The sequence below is a fragment of the Mesocricetus auratus genome, unplaced genomic scaffold (assembly GCF_017639785.1).
Source record: "Mesocricetus auratus isolate SY011 unplaced genomic scaffold, BCM_Maur_2.0 Super-Scaffold_100676, whole genome shotgun sequence".
In the NCBI taxonomy this organism is placed as follows: Eukaryota; Metazoa; Chordata; class Mammalia; order Rodentia; family Cricetidae; genus Mesocricetus; species Mesocricetus auratus.
The window spans coordinates 86,921,608-86,943,104 of NW_024429266.1; the positions used below are offsets into that span (position 1 = coordinate 86,921,608).

The 21,497-nt window shown below is 42.6% G+C and overlaps 1 protein-coding gene across 2 annotated transcripts in view; it reads right to left on the reverse strand.

Annotated features, from left to right (window-relative positions):
* The window catches only part of Thada (THADA armadillo repeat containing), a 285,813-nt gene that overhangs the window by 221,873 nt on the left and 42,443 nt on the right, over positions 1–21,497 (reverse strand). For both annotated transcript variants that reach the window (XM_040738715.1, XM_040738714.1), the window contains exons 21-22: positions 20,495–20,652; positions 16,095–16,204 (exon numbers count right to left, since the gene is read on the reverse strand). In XM_040738715.1, the coding sequence (XP_040594649.1) occupies positions 16,095–16,204; positions 20,495–20,652 (268 nt within the window). The remainder of the gene's footprint in view (positions 1–16,094; positions 16,205–20,494; positions 20,653–21,497) is intronic.

Here is a 21,497-nt window from a genome sequence, read left to right on the forward strand (position 1 = left end):
CCAACTAAGCATCTTTTTATAGTGTCCACACATACTCCTGTTCATCAAAATTGATATACTTTCTAAGTTATATGGGGTTATATTACTAGGCACAGGGTAGAGAGGCCTGGCGGAGTCATGGGAGGAACGGATGTAAGCTAGACGCTGAAGGTTGTTCAGCCAGATGGAAAGGTGGGAGTCTACAAAGCAAGGTCCAGAAGGCAGGAGCCAGAAAACAGGCTTTAACCAAGGTCCCGAAGACAATTCCCTCATTTAGATTCTTGGCTATCTGAAATGTAAACACTTAGCCAGACCTACTTATTCCCTTGGGTATTGCATGCTAAGGACCAAATGTTCCTTGTTAAGTTGGGGATTTCCAAAACAGGGCCAGAAAAATGTTCTACAAGATTACCGCTGACAAAGTATCCTCAAGAGAGCCCCGTATGCCCACTGAGGACCTAGCAGCCTCAGGACGAGCTCCGAGAAATGCTCGAGGCATTCACTCCTGTCACCCAGTCCAGACCTTGTTCTGCTCTGGAATTCCCCAATGCCAAACCAGCTTTTCTGAAGAATTCTGTAACTGGCCAGTTTCCAGTCTCTTTGATTTCCTTGCTTCCTAGCTCTGCTTCTCTCTTAGACTAGACCTCTCACTCCAAAGTCACATTCAAAAACCTGACCCAACAGCCTAACTCTCACTCTTTTTATTCATATGAAACATGCTGTATTCCGAACAAAACCTTACAGGTCTTATTTAAATCACCATACTGGAAACATATGTGCCTGAAACATAGAAAGAAAACAGTTATTGCATGTCTATTGGGCATCTAGTACTTTCTCTTGCATCATGCTTGTAACAAACAAATGGAAGAGGAAGTATTATTTCCTCTGACGAATGGAGTTGTAAATGCAGTGGTTGAAGACACCTACCAAGAAGTCAGGGTGGTAATCATCTAAGTTGGTGTTTAAAACCCAACTATGGAGCTGAGCTACGGGGGTCATCACCCTTTTGTGCCATGCGTAAAAACCTTGTGACCAAGTCACTTCCCATTTTCCTTTTCTATCACATGAATGCTCTTGTACATGAGTTTACTCTTAGAACATGTTTAGTAAGTTCTCCAGAGGCATTTTATAAAAATATTATCTGAGTATGAGAATGTAAGTTTTAAAGAGTTTCGATGATATTTCTGATAAAGATACAATAGTTGGCTTACATTTAGAAAAGGCATTCTCCCATACTCACACAACAACCCCACACACATAACACCCAACATATACAATAGAAGCCCTAAATCTGGTTAAGTGAAGAACAAGATAACCCCAGGGAATCATAAGAAGTGAAAATGCTGACATGGGAACGAGGCTTATAGCATGGCAGACTTAGAACTAGCAGCAGCGGTCACAGAGTCAGCTCTGTGGGGTAACTGTTCTTTTTTCTAGAAGGGAATCTCAGTGGCTTCCTCTCCTATGAATGGGGTTTGAATAGGGTTGACGGCCAGAGCTTGGACAACAACCAAGAAACAGCACAGGAAGACTCTGACCAGTCTGTACACTGACTTGGTTGTTAAATCTGTGCTATCCTAGGAGGACTAGGAAGAGATGGACCAAAATGACACCATCTGATCTACCTCCTCAGAGGAATGGATCTAAATCAGCACACAAAGTAATCAAAAGGTTCCAAGTTATGGCCAGGAAACCAAATCTCACAACACAAAGAATTCTATACTAGGACAGTTAAAAATAATTAGAACATAAATTAACTCTAAGAGAAACTAATTTGATAGGGCAGATTCACAAAGACCTTAAAATAACTTCGCTTTAGTATGTTAAGGAAATAATAAAGGATGATTTCTTGTTAAGAAGTATAGGGGAGCTGGGATGTAGCGTAATGGTAGAGCACTCACCTAACACATGCCAGACCCTGGGTTCAATACCTGTACTACAAAGGAGAAAAACACAAAAGGAATATTTACCTGTCAAGTATGGAATACACACACCTGTAATCCCAGCACCTGGGAGGTAAAGGCAAGAAGATCATGAGCTCCCACACTGAAGCCAACCTACCCTAGCAGACTTCCACACTCTAACAGGACTGACAAAGAGCTCCTCTTCAAACCAAAAGCCTTGGCTTCCTCCCTTCCAGAAAATGCCGTATCTAAGCAGTTGATACCACAGGCATTTTACTTTGAGATGATCCAGACTCTGGCCAGGTTTCCTGTCTCCACCATACTCCAAACCACTGCCTACTCTTTCTGAATTAAGATCCTACTGTAACTTCCCAAAAAGTTGCTCTACTTTTACCGTCATCGTTTAATCTCAACACAGCACGAAGCATTATCCTTTCAAAGACCAGAGGCTGAGGCTGAAGGATCTTGAGTTTGAGGCTACCCTGGGCTAGGTAGGAAGATCCAACCTTAAAAAAACAAAAACAAAAACAAAACAACCCACAAGGCCAGATCAGTTCTCAGTAACACCTTGACTCTGCTTACAAACCCTCACTGTACATCCCCAGGCCCCACAAGGAACACTGGAGTCTTTTGTGATCTCACCAGCTTGTTTATACCTTTCATTCAGAAGGGACTTTGGGGGCACTGTTTTAATGAAATTGTCTTCCTAAGGACAAAAAACTAGAAATCACCTTCCTACTAACGTTTTATTCAGGTCACTTTCAGGCTAGTTTCAGTCCCTAATTAAAATGTTACAGTGGTGATGAGTGGACTGGAGGGTAGGGCCAGAAAGCACCCTGGCAATCAGAATATCCTACAGAAAATCCAACTGATGAGGAACCCACTTGGCCTGGCATGAAGTGAACTATGTCTCATGCACTGTGGAGGTACTCCAACTCCCTGGGGAACTGGGAAAACTCACTCTTGTTAATGCACCGTTTCCTTATAGTAACTGACTCAGTCACAATGGTCTAAAGAAACTTTCACCTGCAGACAGAAAGCAAGCACTTTCACATTGAAATGTGGAATACATGAACGCTGATGTAAGGAGCAAATTCCCAGAAACATACCCAGACACAACTGCCAAGAAATTAGTCATGCACAGCCTCATTGGCACAAGGCCAAGGCTTGTACCTTCACCTTTGTTTACCAAATAATTCACTCAAAGGGCTACCATCTCTGAGGGCTTTTAGGAAAGAAAGGAAATCCTTTTCCTTGCTCATCAAAACAGGCAAAAGTGAAAACTGTCAGGTTTAAAAACAGCTCTAAATAATAATTGATTCAGTTAGGTTATGGTGTCAAGACAAATCAGCATCAATAAAAATAAAGCTATATATACAGGCTGATGGCTAAGAAATTTTCACATTGCCACACCCCTTTATTTTTCTTTCCTTCCATTTCAGTGGACAATCATTTAAATACCTTTTATCTAATGCCAACAGAAGCTTTGAGGACAAAGTGGGGTTTGTTTATTTATTTATTTATTTGGTTTTTACGAGACAGGGTTTCTCTGTATTGTTTCGGAGGCTGTGGGTCCAGCCCAGCCTCGAACTCACAGAGATCCGCCTGCCTCTGCCTCCTGAGTGCTGGGATTAAAGGCGTACGCCACCACCGCCCGGCTCAAAGTGGGGTTTATTAAATAAGTGGTATGTGTCAGCTTCTGGTCAGCTTGTCAGCCACTCACATTGGAATACCAAACCTTTAGATCCCAACACACCATACAGAGAGAGACACAAGAGTTATAGTCATGCTTCAGGCCAATGCCAGGTACCCTCTCCTGGTATATTTAATTTACTCTGAATGTATTTCACGGGAAACTAAAAAATATGCATCTACATGCACACACATTTAATCCATTATCAGTGCTTACAAAGCCTTACATATTGGGGCAATCTCATTCAATTTCATTTTATCCCATTTTGCTCTTGGATACCCAAGGACTTACATAATAGCTCTTCCCCAGAACCCTGCTGCTTCTAGTCATCCAGACCCTTTCACATATACTTGAGTCTAAGAGGAGAGGGGGCTGGCTTTTCTCCAACACCAAACTGCATCGCACCAAAATGCACGCTGCTACGTGGAGCTTGGAAGTGCACACCTGTAATCACAGTACTCAGAAAGTTGGGAAGACAAGATTAGAAGCTTAAGGTCATCTTCTGCTAAACAATGAGCTCAAGCCTGGGCTACATGAAGCCCTGTCTCTAGACGACAAAGCGAGGCAGGCAGGTAGCTCGGTGGGTGTAGTGCTGGGTGTGCAAGCCTGACAGCCAGCCTGAGCTTGATGCTCAGCTCCCGAGGTGGAGGAGAACTGACTCCCAAAAGCTGTATTCTGATCTCTACCTGTGCTAGTGTGCGCACATCGCTATCTGGTAGCATGCTATGACTTCCTAAGTGGGCTTTAAAATATAAGCTGTCACGGACAAATACTCTCTGTCCATTTTGTCCTCTCAAGTACTTACAACAGGGCCCAACAGTTGGGAGCTCAATAAATATTTGCAGCTAATGAGCAACTCTGTTGGGCACGCTGATATAACAAAGCAGGCTGTCAAAGAGGGATAATGAGGATACAATAACTATAAAGGAGTGCACAAATGTTTCCCAGGGATGAGGGGAGTCACCAGAGCTAAGCAGGCCACTCCGCACCCACCTGAAGCCTATTAGCCTAAAGACTAATCGAATCATCAAGAAGTTGATTCCCTCCGATAGCTGGTGTCCTTGCAGAATCTTCCTGAATGCAGTTTTCTCTGGTAAAGTGAATGATTAGAGATCTTAGGGCCAAAACGATCTCAACCTATTCTCAAACTTTAAATGAAGATGAGCTTTTCCCAGGATTCAAGAACAAAACTGCACGAAGTTCAAACTGAAGATAAGTGCGTGTTTCTGGTGTGTTAACGGATGTCTGTACACGTGAAAACAAGGTAGAAACTATGCTTCACACAACCAGTGTTTCTGAATTTTAGCAACAGGTTACACATGTAACTTTTCCCTTTTTTCAAAGGCTCTTTAGGAGACCTTCTCCAGGCAATGACTTCAATTGTTCCTGTTTGGCTAATTTTCTAAATATATGTCTCTATGCAGAGCATCAAACTCTCCCTAGTTTCACAGCACTGGGGTTTTCCCAGACTGCTGGACTTCCCCCCAGGCCCTGCATCTCTACCTCTGCCTTCTCTTCCAATCCCTGGACCTGGATCCCACTTGTCTGCCATCCCTCTGGGCAGCATCCCAGCACCACCTTGAACATCATGGCTTGTCTGCATCAAGGACTGCCCTGGATTTTTACTGCTGCTCCTAGTATTCTTCCCATCACCTGGGACACACAGCCCAACAAGCCAATCTTGTCCTCGGTCTTTAATTTCTGCCTAGTAAACCCACTTCTTTACTTACTAATCCCAAACATAAAATCGCTACGTTGAAGGCTCTTCTGGAGCAGTGGTTCTCAACCTTCCAAACACTGCAGCCCTTTAATGCAGTTCCTTATGTTATGGTGGCCCCCATAAACTTATTTTGTTGCTACTTCATAACTGTAATTTTGCTGTTATGAATCGTAAATATCTGATATGTGAGGCCCTGTAAAAGAATCATTTGACCTCCAAAAGGGTCGCGACCCACAGGATGAGAACTGCTGCTCTAGTGGGATGAGGCCAGGCCAGTTGCCAAAGTGACTGCTAAGTGAACACGATGTCCTGAGCTATACCCCAGCCCCGGTAAGTGAACAGGACGTCCTGAGCTATACCCCAGCCCCGGTAAGTGAACACGATGTCCTGAGCTATACCCCAGCCCCAGGACAACAGAGAGAGGAGTCTCTTCGGGACTTGCTGGCTGCCCAGTGAGCTCTAGGTCACTAAGAAACTTTTTCTCCAAGAACAAGGTGGATAGTTCCTGAGAATTGACACCTGTAGCCTCTACATGAACCTGTATAACACATGAACACACTCAGTTTCCCTAGTAGCAAAGCCCACATTTTACCATTACTTGTATCCTCTACAAGTGCCTCCAGTCACAACTCCCTACACACAGTAAGTAACTAATAAAAGTCTCCTGAACTGCTACTCTAAGACATACATCGTCCCCCTCCCCCAAATATGGATTTTACTGCCAGATCTATCAACCATTTGTGTGGCTATGAACATAGTGTTTAAAAAAGAAAACTGTTGCTGAGATGGTTTGAAAATCATGACAGGTGTGGTACACATACCTGTAATCTCAGCACTCGGGTTAGAGGCAGGTGGATCTCTCTGAGTTCAAAGCCAGCCTGGTCTTCACAGAGCTTCTGCACAGTGAGGGCTTCAAAGAGAGACAGTGTCAAAGAGATACTCTTTTACCCTTTAGTGACTGTTACTTAAGAGATGGCATCACCTTAGATATATCAAGTACCTAAAGCCCACACACCTCTCCAAAACCTTCACACCTAGGTTAGGCCCTACCAATGTTCTTTCAGTTCCCAGGAACTCCAACCTGGAACACCATAGAACGCCCTATTTCCAGGGGTCCAGAGAGCTTTTCCTGACACATCTAGCAAACAGAACATGCTCTAGAAACTTCCTATTGAATGACTGCATACAAACCAACCAACCGGTGTTGGTGGCAGGTGCATTAGCCGTGTCTTCTGGTGGCCCCAACTGAACAGGAGACACAGGAAAGAGAGGCTGTAACTTGCAGATTTCTCAATGAGAGGTCACAGCAGCTACAAAATGAAACACCTGCAAGTTTTGGTTCTTCAATGAACCTTCTGTCCATTCCCCAGCAAGGAGAGGTTGCTTTATAAGGAAGTGATTTCAAAACGCCAGGGTTACTGGTGTTTTCGATAAGGAAGGAGCTGCCAGGTAAGGTGAAGCCAGGGAAGACTCCCGAGAACAATGGAGCAAGCTCTAGTTGTTTGTTTTGGTTCCTCATCACACGATGGATGGAAAAGGGAAAGTGTCCCGAGTGAAGAACAGGTTACTGCCAACACTGTGCAGTCACCAACCACAGACTAGGGGAATTCCAAGACCCTGCTTCTGTCGGCAAATGCCTCCCAGTTAACGAGTAGACACCATCTTTGTTTGAAGACTCTTGCTTTGACTATCTTGTCAAACTAATACAAAGCACATCATATGTCTTTGGCCTCAAGAACACCATACGATTTTTAGTTCCTAAGTTCCTAAAGGTTAAGTCTTATAAAATAATAATCCCTTAATACTACATAATATTAATCTACATATATGCCTATGAAATCAGTTTACCAGTTCTAAAGGGAACTTACAAAATGCATCCAATTGCAGGGCTGTGGAGACGGCTAAGCAGGTAAAGGTAGTTACCACATGAGAAACAAAGGAAGGATCCATATAAGGAAGGAGGCATTGTTAACCAGCACACACAAGCTGTCCCCTGAGCTCTCACACACACCATGGCATGTGCACGCGCGTGTGCACACACGCGCGCACACACACACACACACACACACACACACGTCACTCACAAAAATAAAAGGCATTTTTAAAATGCAACTGATTTCCTCTTCTTTCACACATACAATCCCCAGACTTCACAAGAGATCAGAGGGCAGCAATGTACGCAATGAGCAAAATGCCCAGGGTTGAAAGGAACAGAACTCTTCCTTCCATTTATTGAGAAGGGACACAGCATCTCAGACAGGTTAGACAATTTACTGTTGTTAGCAAAGCTAGTGGTGGAACTCACTTAAATTTTACTTTTATTTCATTTTTTTTTTTTTTGTCTATACTTCAAACCAAGGGGGCAAAAATCAAACCACTGTGATTTTTCTTCTTCATCGCAATCAAGAAGGGGGCAGAAGGAAGATGTTCATTGCTAGTCTCCTCTTTGGGTGGTATGCCTGAGCCCATGCTGAATGCAACAGAGAGCTGAGGCTATCCTTCATGGAACACTACTTGCCTAGCATGTCCAAGGCTCTAGATTCACTGAATCTAGAAAATAACAATGATGATGATTTTTTGACATTTTTAAATTAGAAAAGTAGCAGAAATGCACAAGGCAGGCTACAGCTGACGCTCATGGCTCTGTTGTCTTGAGTAGATCAGGAAAGCAAATCACTGTTCCATAAACAGATTACCCCAACTTCTATCCAGAGTTATCTCTCTCCTAGTGGATAAAGACACTAAGATAAGCAAAAGGGAGGAAAAACAACCCACAATACAAGATCAGATTACATGTCATATACCCCACTAATTGGTCATTAGACAATTTGTACCAACACATCAGATTCCCTGAGTACAAGGGAGCTTCCCAACGGCCTCTTCTGCCCACCTATGTAGTACCATGGCTATTTTCTCACTGAGTTTGAATTAGTTATATTATTTGTTGGCTGCTGTTGAGATACTTATCTTTATTTCCTGAAACCCTTTCCGTATGGTATTATTCTTTATTTAGAAAATTTTCTCCCATCTCTAGTTATTTTGTAAGTGAAACTCTCTATCCATTCTTTCTTCCAGTATTATGTTTATTATCTAAAGGCCTGTGTTTTTGTCTTCCAAATAAACTACCCAATGGCAGATGTGTGCAAGAAGGCTGTATGCACCACAGAGAGTCTTTAAAAGGGACATTAACTCTGAAGAAGGGAGAAACTATGATCTGAAGGAGGGTCTGCACAAATGGGAGCCGGGGGAAAATGACATCAAGAGAAGCATCCTAGCCGCCCTCACCAACATCACCGACTGCTTGGTTCACGGCCGGTGGAGACAGCAGGGACTACCCTGAGCCTCGGCCAGGAGCACAGGCAAGAACACTGAGCAAAGCAGCAAAGAAGTCACAGTAAGAACAAGAAATGCGGCATGAAACTGGTGGGAGGACATGCACGCCCAAAGGGTACTTAGTGTTTCACATTTCCTTGGGATCGAGGAGAAACGAGATTAAAAGCTTAAGATGTTATTTTTTAAAACTGTAGGCTATAGAATATTCACTGACAGCAAGGTTCTTCTGTCCTTGTATAGAAATGACACATATTATGAAGACTTTGGAAACCAGTGTTAAAATCTTCAGAAATGGACATGGGGCTGACCTTAACAAAAATTCAGGACTTAAGGGATGGCTCACAGTGGTTAAGATTACCTGTTGCTCTTGCCAAGGGCATGGGAGGCACTCTAGCAGACCTGATGCCCTCTTCTGGCCTTAGCAGGTACTGCATGTGCCAGGTGCACTTATGGGCAGGCAAAACACATAAATTAGATATGAAAACTAAAAATTCAAAGGCCATAACAACTCAGTAACCACAATGGCTGAGAAAACCAACATTAAGATATTCTGGTTTTCACAAAATCCTTTTAATCCACTAGGGAAATGGAAAAACTGTATCAAAATTCACAGGACATTTAGTGAGCGATAAGTATCTTATTCAGGAATATTTTTAAATGAAACATGAATAAAAGTTTAGAAAATATAATGTTAATCAGAGCAGAATGGACCTTCCCCCAATATATTACATTTAACATTTATTTTTTTTTGTACAACTGTGTAAAGATATGCTCTTTCGTTCTCCAGGAGAACTTAGTTTTTACTGTTATATTCCAATTTTCTCAAAAAGGTTTTCACTTGGATTTGCATCATAGAACTATAATTAATTGGTAAAAGATTAGATACTAATTACTTATGCCATAATGACAGACACCATGAGTTCTCTCCAGCGTTTTATAACTGTAACTGCTAGCTGTCAGCAGTCATTCAGGGGTTAATAATGTAAACATGGTTATAATCACGACAACAGACATTGGTAAAATGCCCACCCTCACATGAGGAGGAAGACCCCACAAAGTACTCACAACTTGGACAAATCAAAGTCCCCAACATCACACTCCAGCTTAGGATTCTCTAAATCAGAACAAACAACTTCAAACACAAAGGTCATGGAGAGTTCCATCTATGAGTTTCACCAGAAATTCTAATCCAATCATGATTTAAATGCACTCAAGCACTCCAATTGATAGTTTGGGCAGCTAACTATGCACAGGAAGGACAGTAATGGCTTCCACTCGCTTTGTTGCTTTGGTTTGGTAGATGGTCTTGCTATGTAATCCTCCTGCCTCAGCCTCCAGAATACCGAAATTACAGGCAAACACAATCATACTTGACAGTAATGGTATTTTAAAAAGAAAGTCTGGATATTTCATCAAACCCCAAATAGAAATCACTATGTGAGAAAATCAGACTACAGAAAATTAACTCCACATTTGTTTATGTTATATATATATATATATATATATATTATTTTCAAGAAATTTCCCAGAAAAAAAGGAATAGTATCTACCTCCATTCTTATTTATCCTCAGATAATTGTTTAATAGTAAAGTCAGTTTACATTTGAAGACATTTTGAATAATCCTATTAAAGACCAATTTAAAGGATGTAGCTCATGTTTAACTCTTCAGTTATTTGTCCATGAATCACTTTAAGTGCTTTCTTCCTTAACACGGCTGTAGTACGAGAGATAGCCAGCAGCTGGCCTTGATCTCTATGGGTCTTCATGAATGCCCAGATTTCTTTCTTGCAAACTTCTTAAATGCTGTATGCCTAAACAAGTTTCTCATCACTTAAGTACATATTAATCCCTCCTCCTAAAAAAGACCAAGGAAAACAAATTTTCTTTTAAAATAAAAACCAACCAAATAAACAAAAGCAACACACATGATGAGATAGATATTCTGCGCTAAACGGTCAGGTTTGAAATGTCCCCAAAGGGTATGAAAACCACTGGGCTCAGAGGCACCAGATGGGAACACCTAAAGACAGATTAGAGTGACCGTGCGCTGGGCCCTGGGCCTGTCCTCACCTTCCCTGTTTCAGCTCTTGGGAATGGCTTCCACTGCACTAGTGCACAGTGGTTCTGAAACTGACACGGAGATGTGGCATTTCATTCACACGCGGTTCTCTGTTCTTTCCATCCCTGCTCTTCCCTGAAGACTTCAGTCCTACCAACAGTGCAATTATGGAAACAATTCCCAGATCTATGCCTGCTTCAGCTACCTTACCTTCACCATACCCCTACTGCAACTGCTGAACTGAATATAACTATCAGGATTCTCCATCACTTTCTCACACTCGGTGCAGGCAAAATAAACTATTCTTTATCAAACAAACAACAGTTCCTCTGGCTTTGATAACATCGACCCCATTTTTCTGGTTATGAGGACGTAAAAGCAGAGGAAGCCATCTGGTGACCTCTGCCACTTGCATGCAGTTTCCACTGTGCCATCGAAGAGTGGCTGCATCAGTCTGCCCTATAGACTATAACCAAGAGTGTGGCTGAAACAACACTACGACAATCGCCAGGCGACTAGCAGAAAAGATCATAGACTTCTGCCTGGAGCCTGCGGCTATGTAAGAAGTTCGGCTACCTCAAAACTGCCATGCTCAGTAAGAGGCTCCCTGTGGTCCAAATGCCAGGTCCAGAGTAAACTCCAACTCCCCAAACTCCAAAAGGTATTGGGAGACACTACTGTCTGGCCAGAGGTCGCAGCCTCCCCATGGCCTAGCAGTTTGTCTCAATAAGCTTGGTAACATGGAGCTCCATCCTCCAGCAGAACTCTCTGCCTCTACCTGCCCTTACCTGGGGAATGTCCCTGGGTCTAGAGGACTGAATTTATCTAACAGCTGTCTCTAAAGCAGATGCCCCATTCATCTTTAGCTTGACCCTTGGCACAGATCCCTGCTGAGAAGACTTGTTCTAGGAGCTCTGCTATAGGACCCGACTGCCACAGACAAAGCCTTGTGATAAGAGTATGCCACTTAATGCAAATTAGGGTCTGTCCCCAGGCTCCCCAATCCTATATAATCCTTACACTCTGGGATAAAATTGAGCTGATCTCCCGGAAGGCTGTTTCCATTTATGCTCACAGGCTCTACACAAAGCTCTCTGTCGCCCCTTCTGCCTCTATCCCCTCTCGGACTGATGGCCAACAGGCAGAGAGGGAAAGAGGACCCCACAAAAGGGCAATCCAAATATCCAGGAATGAGCTCAATGCAGACTCTAGGAGGACTTCTGGCTGTTAGATAAAAGTCAGAATTCCTCAGGAGCATGTGAAACTGTTCTTCTCTGCCAAAAGGAGTCATTTCCCTTACCCCTGGCAAAAGGGACACAGGGCTCTCCAAATAACATATACCTGTGGCGCCTCTCAGCATATCAAGTCCATGCTAGCCTCCAGGTTCACCCAGTCTCTACTCCCAAATATTTGTTACACATGTCAAGGTCCATACTAGCATCCTAGACCTTCTCACCTCCTCTTGGACCGTAAACTCTCTCCAGCTCTTCTCACTATTCTCAGCTCCTGCTCTTGCTACCCTCACTGCTCAAAGCCCCCGCTAGTCACTCCACACTTTTTCTATTCTCTATGCCCTGCTCTTCTCCCCACCCCTCAGACAGCCCTGGTCATGTCAGTCTGCTGGCCACGAACAGTGTACTCTTCCTGATGCCTCTGGCTGCTCTCTCGCGTATCTACAATAAAACCTTCCCTCCCATAGGACAGTTGTGTTGTTAGTTTACATGCCACCTAGGTCCAGTCTTCTAGCTATCCCACTACCCAAAGTGCCAGAAATGTGAACAGTCAAAGGGAAATGCCCTATGTTAGGACTCAGGCGTTATGCTGACCTGCCCGGTCACCTGGAAGGATGCACTCAGGCAGTGCCCTGGGCAGTCTAGGGTCCTATGGCTACTACATCCCTACATAGTCTGAATGCAGGTGCAAAGGGCCCTTTAAGATGAAAACTCCACCCACATGCACTCTTTTCCCACTGCTCCTCTGAAGGGGCACACAGGACTTTTCCTGTCTCTTCTTTTCCTTCTCTCTCTCTATCTCTCCCTCTCTTTCTCTTCTCTGCCTGCTCTCCCTTCCCTCTCCCCAAAAAAACTTGCCACTTAAGCTCTGCCTGCCTGGCATGTCTGTCCCTTGCCCGCCATGGAGTCCTCCAATGTCCCCTCACACTGTATTACACCACCTTCCCCTTGACTGTTTCATCTGCCAGCTAAATGGCACTGATTAGTCAGCAAATGTCCAGAGGAAAGCGGCCTAGCTTAGCTAGCCCTAATTCCTGTCTCATAAAATAAAGGAATGTCTTAAAATGTCTATAGCTTTCCTTTTGATCATTCAATACGTCACGTATGGAGTTGTCCATACGAGGTCAAATGGTAAGTGAAATACTTCATCTCTTTGTCAGCCTCAGAGCCATCATCATAGAGGAAGCCCTCACCACCTCAGACTTAGAGTGCCAAAACTGAATCTAGGTTTTCCCTAATAGTCATTAAAAGCTATTGAGCCAAATGTTTCCAGCCAGAGACCACTACACTGCCCCCAGACAAACATCACTCTCACAGTATTTACATTTGTAGAAGACTACACATTATAAAGCAATGTACAAAAACAAAGCATTTGCTCAGGACAATAAAAGTCAGAGAGGTCTGCTGGTAGAATAAACACTTCTTTTAGAGATGTAGGAGCTGGGGCTAAGGAGGTTAGCTTCAGCAGTCTGTCAGTCAGTGGGAAAGATGCACGCAGAACTCAGAGCCTGAATCACAGACTGCTCTTTAGGATAAAAAGCCCAAGTGTCTCTCCCATCCATCCCTACTACAGCAAATCTGGTTGCACAGAACAGAACAATTTGGTCTGAACCCATCTTGTTCAGCAACAGCAGCACTAAGGAAGAGGCTGTCTAAGGAGTGACCTGACTGTCTCTACATCTACTAATCTTTCCACCTCCATTCTCCTACACCCTCACTCCTTACTCACACATGCTCACAAGCTCACTTCCTCCACAAAGAGCAAACGCTTCCTTGTCGCTTCTTCTCTCTGGCCTCCCTGTAAGATTTACCAAGTTCATACAGTATCCGGCAGCTCTACCCTGTTCACATACGTAGAGAGACCTTTCTTTCTCTCAGCTGATATTAGGCTAACACACGTACACGGTGATGCCTGTAATCAGTGACTCTTCTAATCAGTAGAGGCCTTTAACATAATCCCTGCTAATATTGTGAATTTCATCCTCGCTTATTTCCTAAACTAAACCACCAGCTCTTGTTTGAAGGCTGTAACAGAGGACACATATATCCTTATGCTCTGGAAGGAGGCTATCCTTGAAGTGAGGATGACACTTTAGGAAGGACATGCAATGGAACCATTAAAGAGAATGTAGACACTGTACTCAGACATAATAGCCATTCATCAATGGGGTGACAGTGCCAGAGCCAGACTGTCCTCGTACCTCACAAGCTCTTTAATACCAAACCAAGCACAATGCAAAGCACACAGCTAACATTCATTATCTCATTTGAAGGAATAGAGCTCATTACATTATGAGAAAAGAATATTAATCATGCCTACAACGGAAACAAAGAATTGAAAAGATAAAGTATTTCTTTAGGATACGTTTATGTATGCATGTATGCCAGCATGCCAGAAGAGGACATCAGATCCCGTTACAGATGGCTGTGGGACACTATGTCATTGGCTGGGAGATGAACTCAGGACCTCTGGAAGAGCATTCAGTGATCTTAACCACTAAACCAGCACAGGAAAGATGAAAACTATTTTCAAGGTCAGCAGTTTACAGATCTGGAGAGATGATTCAGCATCTCAGAGACCTCACTGCTCTTACAGAGGACCAGAATTTGGCTACAAGTTTGCAACCACATGTAACTCCAGGCTGAGGGAATTCAAAGTCCTCCTCTAGCCTCCACAGGCACCTGCACTGCTATCCACAGACTCACTCACTCACTCACAGACAGCACTCCTGTCCACAGACTCACTCACTCACTCACTCACTCACTCACAGACAGCACTCCTGTCCACAGACTCACTCACTCACTCACAGACAGCACTCCTGTCCACAGACTCACTCACTCACTCACTCACTCACTCACAGACAGCACTCCTGTCCACAGACTGACTCACTCACTCACTCACTCACTCACAGACAGCACTCCTGTCCACAGACTCACTCACTCACTCACTCACTCACAGACAGCACTCCTGTCCACAGACTCACTCACTCACTCACAGACAGCACTCCTGTCCACAGACTCACTCACTCACTCACTCACTCACAGACAGCACTCCTGTCCACAGACTCACTCACTCACTCACTCACTCACTCACAGACAGCACTCCTGTCCACAGACTCACTCACTCACTCACTCACTCACAGACAGCACTCCTGTCCACAGACTCACTCACTCACTCACAGACAGCACTCCTGTCCACAGACTCACTCACTCACCCACTCACTCACTCACTCACTCACTCACTCACTCACAGACAGCACTCCTGTCCACAGACTCACTCACTCACTCACATACACACACACACATAATTAAAAATAAAATAAAGTATTTTTAAAGGTCACCAGTGTAATGTCAGGGACATTCTTAAAATATCACCTAAAGATACTCTGTGCAACCTATCACTAACAAGACATTTTAGAAATGTCTTTCCAGCAGTGAGGCAAAGTTTCACAAATAATCAAGATGTAGATCTCTCAGCAGTCCAAAATGAATTGTTCGCTGAAACTACAAGACTGGCAGAGTGCTGCTTCACTTCAAAGTTTCCAGGCAATAGAAATAGTTTCCTAGAAAATAGTATCTTTTATTTAGAACATTTGCCACAAATACTTAGTCATTAAGTAACTTAAGGCTTCCTCACAAGTCATTTAGAGGAAATTTATTATATGAATGAATGAGATTTCCAGCACACATAAAAGTTAAAAAATACACAGCTGTTTAAATACATGAGATCTATATATATGTTGTTCCAGGCAAGATGAATTAAGTCTATTTATTGATATTTTAGGATTTTTCTATAAAATAAAACTAAAAAGAAAAAGTCAAAATCTTTGTTTTTCCCTTAAACAAAAAAATCCAGGATGGTTTAATTCCAAATGCCAGCTTATTTTCAAAGAGACACAACACTCATTTCACCCATGAAAAGAGGCAGTAATGCCAGGACAATTTTTGGCAAAATCTCTGAGTTCACTTGGAGAAAGCAGTGTGGGTTGGATGTCTCAGTCAGTCATCTGCAGGCAATCACACAATGGCCCTCAAAAGCCATCTCTTATGAGTTCTGTAGCCAGCCAGTCTTTATGCTTCCCAACACAAAAAAGACACGAGCAACATCTACTCCAAGCACATGGTCTTAAGTCTGCTCTTTAAAAACCTACACAAAGGGATGTTTGTTTTACCTGTTTAATATTTCAGTGAGTTTCACAAAACCAGTGTAAGCCAGTTCAAATGCTCCTCTGTGTCTGGACTGTAAAAGGTGCTGTTTAAAGTAATTTCCTATTTCTTTTACCTTAAAAAAAAAAAGAAAAATGTTCAATTTATGCTTACAGATGCATTGATACATATCAACAATGTAATTCAGATCCCATGCCTAGATATCCATCCAACGATGACTTCTGTGACAAACTATGGGTTAAGCACCTTTATGTTATTTTTTGAGACAGGGTCTCAGGTAGCTCAAGCAGGCCTTGAATTCGCTATGCAGTCAGGGATGACACTGAACTCTTGCTCTTCACACTTTACAAATGTGTGCCACCACACTTGCCTTAAGCTTTTTATAGCAACTCACCAACTCTTCATAATGCATTCCAAGAAATAAATACTACTGTTATCTATAGTCCACAATAGGGAAACTTGGGCACAGAAAGGCTGCACAACTTCATCTAAGGTCACACAGCAGGTAAGCAGGACAGGAAACCAGGGAGACCTCCGTTGGTAATTGCTACTTAGGCTGCCTGTTCACACCAGATCTGCAAATTCCACAGTATGCTCTGTGAGCTCATGTCATTCAACACCAACATAAAAATCACAAAGAGCAACCAACGCCTACACATGATTCGGGGACAATTATGTTTTCTCTCCCAGTATTTTGCATTTATTGTGGCAAAACATACATAAGAACATTTCTCATTCCTTCCACTTTACAGGAAGCAAGTGGCACTGCTGAGCTCTGTGAACACTATCCACGCAAAGACCTTTGCATCTTCAACTGAGAAGACATGTCCATTCCCATTCCATTCTAGAGATAACACTAAGACTACAAGTGAGGCTTAGTAAAAGGCCCACCTAAAAGTCAATAAGCAGCACTTTAAGTCAACTGTGGAATCTGCCAGGATGCCATGCCATCATTTCCCAACAACATGTTGTCTTTCTCTAGGTAAGATTAAACACAAGGCACGACAATTAATTTTAAAGAAAACATAACTGACAATTAGCTCCATTTGTTCCGAACAAAGAGAGCCGCTGAACTATGTTAAGTCCTTCAGGGCACTACGCTATGTCCTTTGGGGTACTATGCTACGTCCTTCAGCTAAAGCATTTTTTTCAAAGCATCAATTTCTATCATTACACAAGTGAGCAGTTACTAAGAAGGCATTTCAGAACAGAGAAAATAAAGACAAAAAGTCTCTGAGTTAACTCTTCTCCCTAAAACATTACAGATATTGTGACATACTTCACTATTCATGAAGGCCTTCTCGGAGGACTTGCAACAGTTCAGTGTCTTCTCCTTAAGCAGAGGTCATTCTTTTCATTGCTTCCTTTATACTAACTTCTTTCAAAAGACTAAACTAAAAAGCATATAGTAAAAGTAACGTGTTCAGAAGCATGCCTGTGGGTGGTCTTTCTCCAGTGGACCCTCAGTTCTAGGTAATCCCGACCTTAGCAGTCAGAATGAAACTCTAAGGACAATAGTAATATGTAGACAGTTTTTTTTTCATTTTACTTCACATTTAATCTCTAAAAACACTTGTGAATATTTGTCCTTGCAGACATATAAAATCATGTCAAGTGTTTTGAACATCCTGTCCAAAGCTGTAGAGCTTACGAGGCAGACAAAGAAGATGAAAACAGGACGTGTGACCTCAGGTGGCTTTCAGTTAAGACCTGCAGAGAAAACTAACACGCTGGGTACAATGAGAGCTACACCGTGCTTCCAGGAGACAAAAGGCCTGTCTGCACTAAAGTTAGAACAGGGTTCATGCTCACATCTTGCACCGGGCATATGTGCCAAGGTAGATCAAAGGAGAAGGGAATATACATTAGACAAATCCTTCCATGGCCCAAGCACTGAAAACTCAGAACTACATACACACCAGCTCTCCTCTCATAGAGCAACACAAGACCCCAAGCTGCCACCCTGCTTCCGCTCAACCTGCTATAAACCATTTTCATGTGTGTGCTATTTAAGTGGCCACCCCCTAACAAAGGCCATAGGGCACTCTTCAAAGCAAGAAAGGTGAGAGAAGACTTTACCTAAGGATCAGTATTTTAGCCACACAGAAGTAAGTCTGGATTGTTCATATTCATTTGAGAGGTATACTCTCAAACTGATGGTTTTGTCACCAGCTACATACAGCCAACATAGCTTTTGCCAGGGCAAATATGTCCTTGGACATATGAATTTACCCTGATGTAAACTATGTTCTTCTGTCATTTCCACTTTTAATTCTTAAAAGTATCAAGTACATAGGGCTATTTCTGACTCACAGAAGCATAACGTAGAACTGGCTGTCACTTGGAAGGCCAGTCTGGGCCACATAAGAAGGCCGTGTCTCAAATGGGATGGAGGAAGTTAAGAGCACTACTGTTCTTGCAAAAGGATCCCAGGGCTCAGTTCCCAGCACCCACATGGAGGCTCACAACCATCTGTAATTCCAGTTCTGGGGATCTGATGACCTCTTCTAGCCTCTACTGGCACCAAGAACACAACTGATGCACATCTATATGACAGCAAATACTTTTAAAAATAAATCTAAAATATTTAAAATTTAAAAACCTTTTTTAAAATAAGCAATTTCATGTTTAGAACAGAAGAAACTCTATAGTAATATAAATAACGTTAATGTCATGAACTATGTTCCTAAGCTAAGACATTTGTTTAAAAGCCAGCAAAACCAAGAGTAAAACTTTCCACAGGTAACAGTTTCTAGTGGGGCAGTGGTGGCGCACGCCTTTAATCCCAGCATTTGGGAGGCAGAGGCAAGTGGATCTCTGTGAGTTCAAGGCCAGCCTGGTCTACAGAGTGAGTTCCGGAACAGCCAGGACTACACGGAGAAACCCTGTCTCAAGAAAAAACAGACAACAGTTTCTGTTAGCACATGGCAATTATTACATGGAGCCAAATCCATCTTTCAGCAAGCCAGCAGAGCCTTCTTGTACAGCTGGATGTGAGGTTAGCATGTAAAAAGGACACTGGAAGACTGTGTGGCTCATCACAATGCTTTTGTGTTAACGGGCAGGAGTCTATTTATTCACGCCACTGAAGACTTCTTTAGTTTATACACAACTTATTTGTTTACTTTTAGTTTTTTAAAAAAACAAACAAATGTCTCTTTTATATCAGTTGTGGACTTTAACATGGTTGTTCCACATAAATTCATTACAATACAAACTCTGGGTGTGATGGAAAGGGTATCAAGGCAAAATAGTTTTCATGGAGAACTTTCAAGCCTTTCTCAGTTACAGTAGTAAGAAATACGTATTTTCTCTAATTTGTCCTTGAAAAGAGAAAAGTCAAGGGATTTAGCACAAGCTTACTTCATAACAAGATGGGGGATTCGCACCAGCGAAATGGTTGATCATAACCTGATTCCTCAGCTAGGAGCAGGCATTGGCACTACTGCCAGATGGAGTCATGACTCCAAGTAATTCTAGGACACCAAGGCCTATTTGATCTGGAAGAGACTGAGGAACACGCCGCCCACAATGTGCTGCTCGCCTTTGCCCTGTGCTTTTCCAAGGCCTTGCAACATCACTGGCCCAGCTGTTAGCCAGATGCAAGCACATGAGCCAGTGTGAGAATAAAAACATTAGCATTATTTCCATGGTGCTAGTTACATGGTTATTGTAGGAATAATCAGCATTAACACACTACAGCATTTGTCTTGTTCTTGAATGTTGTAACACCCTAAGGGGGAGGGGGAGATTATCTTTATTTGAAAAAAGTTAAAAATCAAAGTATGTGCTATGTATCTTTGCTGGGAAAATGTGGGAAATCGAGTTGTTGAAACCATATGGAAAGGAAGAAGGAGTCAATTAAAAACAAAATCTAATAAATCTACAATATTTCCAAATGAAACGCTTGTGGTGAGTTAGTTTCTTGTAAACACAGCACTCAAACCCTGAGCAGCCCCAGATGCTGAGCTAACTTGTGGTCTGAAGTGAAAATCAGCCAAAAGCATCAAGAGACTCCAACTTTACTACTGAAGAAGGGGGACACAGGAGCAGGATCAACCCATGTTACTTTTTATTCCTCTGAACTTTGTAAGACACACATGAGGTCTTACTAAACAGATAATCTCAGCTGGAATTCAAGCTTATGTCTATTAAATAACAATGTTGCAATCAAAAGTGAGGCAAATCTCTAATTACTGATATAAAATACTTTTTAAAATGCCTTGTTTTTAACATATAATGCAAGATCTAATATCCTAAAATTACCATGAACCTTTCTCAGTTGGCATCTGTAAAATATTTAAGGTTCAAACTTTTTTTAAAAGTTGATCTACAAATAACAGCTCATGCTTTAGCAAAAAAACAAAAAACGGCAGCTGGAGGAATGACCATCCATTCACCTTACCTGCTGCACTGTTAATAACTCATTAGGAGATTCTGGCACAGGCTGCATGGGGAGAAGCTGGCAGAGTGTGCCAAGCAGTAAGGCGACTTCCTTCATACTCCTCCAGCAGCACACCAGGACCATCTGAGCGGTGACATCACAGGGTTTTACTTCTTTACCTTAAGGAACAAAACAAAAACTATTGCAACACTAGCTACAATTCCTCACATTCCAGGTTTCTTAGAACACACTTATTTATAATTTCCCCAAGGATGATCTGTTTGAACAAATCAATTTGTCATATGTGCTGCTTATTCAGAGAAAACAAAACACGATAACATCTCTACAGGACACACTATGAGGGGGAAGCATGCTAATTTTTTAATTTGTTACTTTCAAAAAACCTTAAAATGAAACATAATACTGCCTCAAAACTTGGGACTAATATTTGAATGTTAATGAAACAAACTTCCCACCTCTCTAGCACCCATAAAGTATTACAGTTAAGTATTTTATTTAAAAAAAAAAAAGTACTTCTTGTTTACTTTGATGAGAATGGTTGTTTTAACAATTATGGAATGGATAAAAATGTTGTTACTGTTTTGGTTTTGCTTTTTTATACACAGGATCTCCTCATGTAGCTCAGACTTCTCAAACTCATGACTCTTCTAACCTAGCATCCTGAGTGTTAGGATTACTGCATGGGGGGGGGGACGGAGGAGGGGGGGGACGGGGACATGACGACACAGAGACACAGACAGAGAGAGACAGATAGAGAGAGAGACAGATGGTGGGGAGAGAGACAGAGGAAGGGAGGGAGGGAGGGAGGGAGGGAGGGGGACGGAGGGAGGGACGGAGGGAGGGACGGAGGGAGGGAGGGGAGCAAGTACTCTTAACCACTTAGCTACTTCTCCAGTCCCTAAGACAGAACCTTTAATATGTCTTTCTTTTTGTTTTTTAATGCACATGGGTGCTTTGCTTTGCCTCTGCCTGGTGCCCACAGAGGCCAAAGGAAAGCACTGGG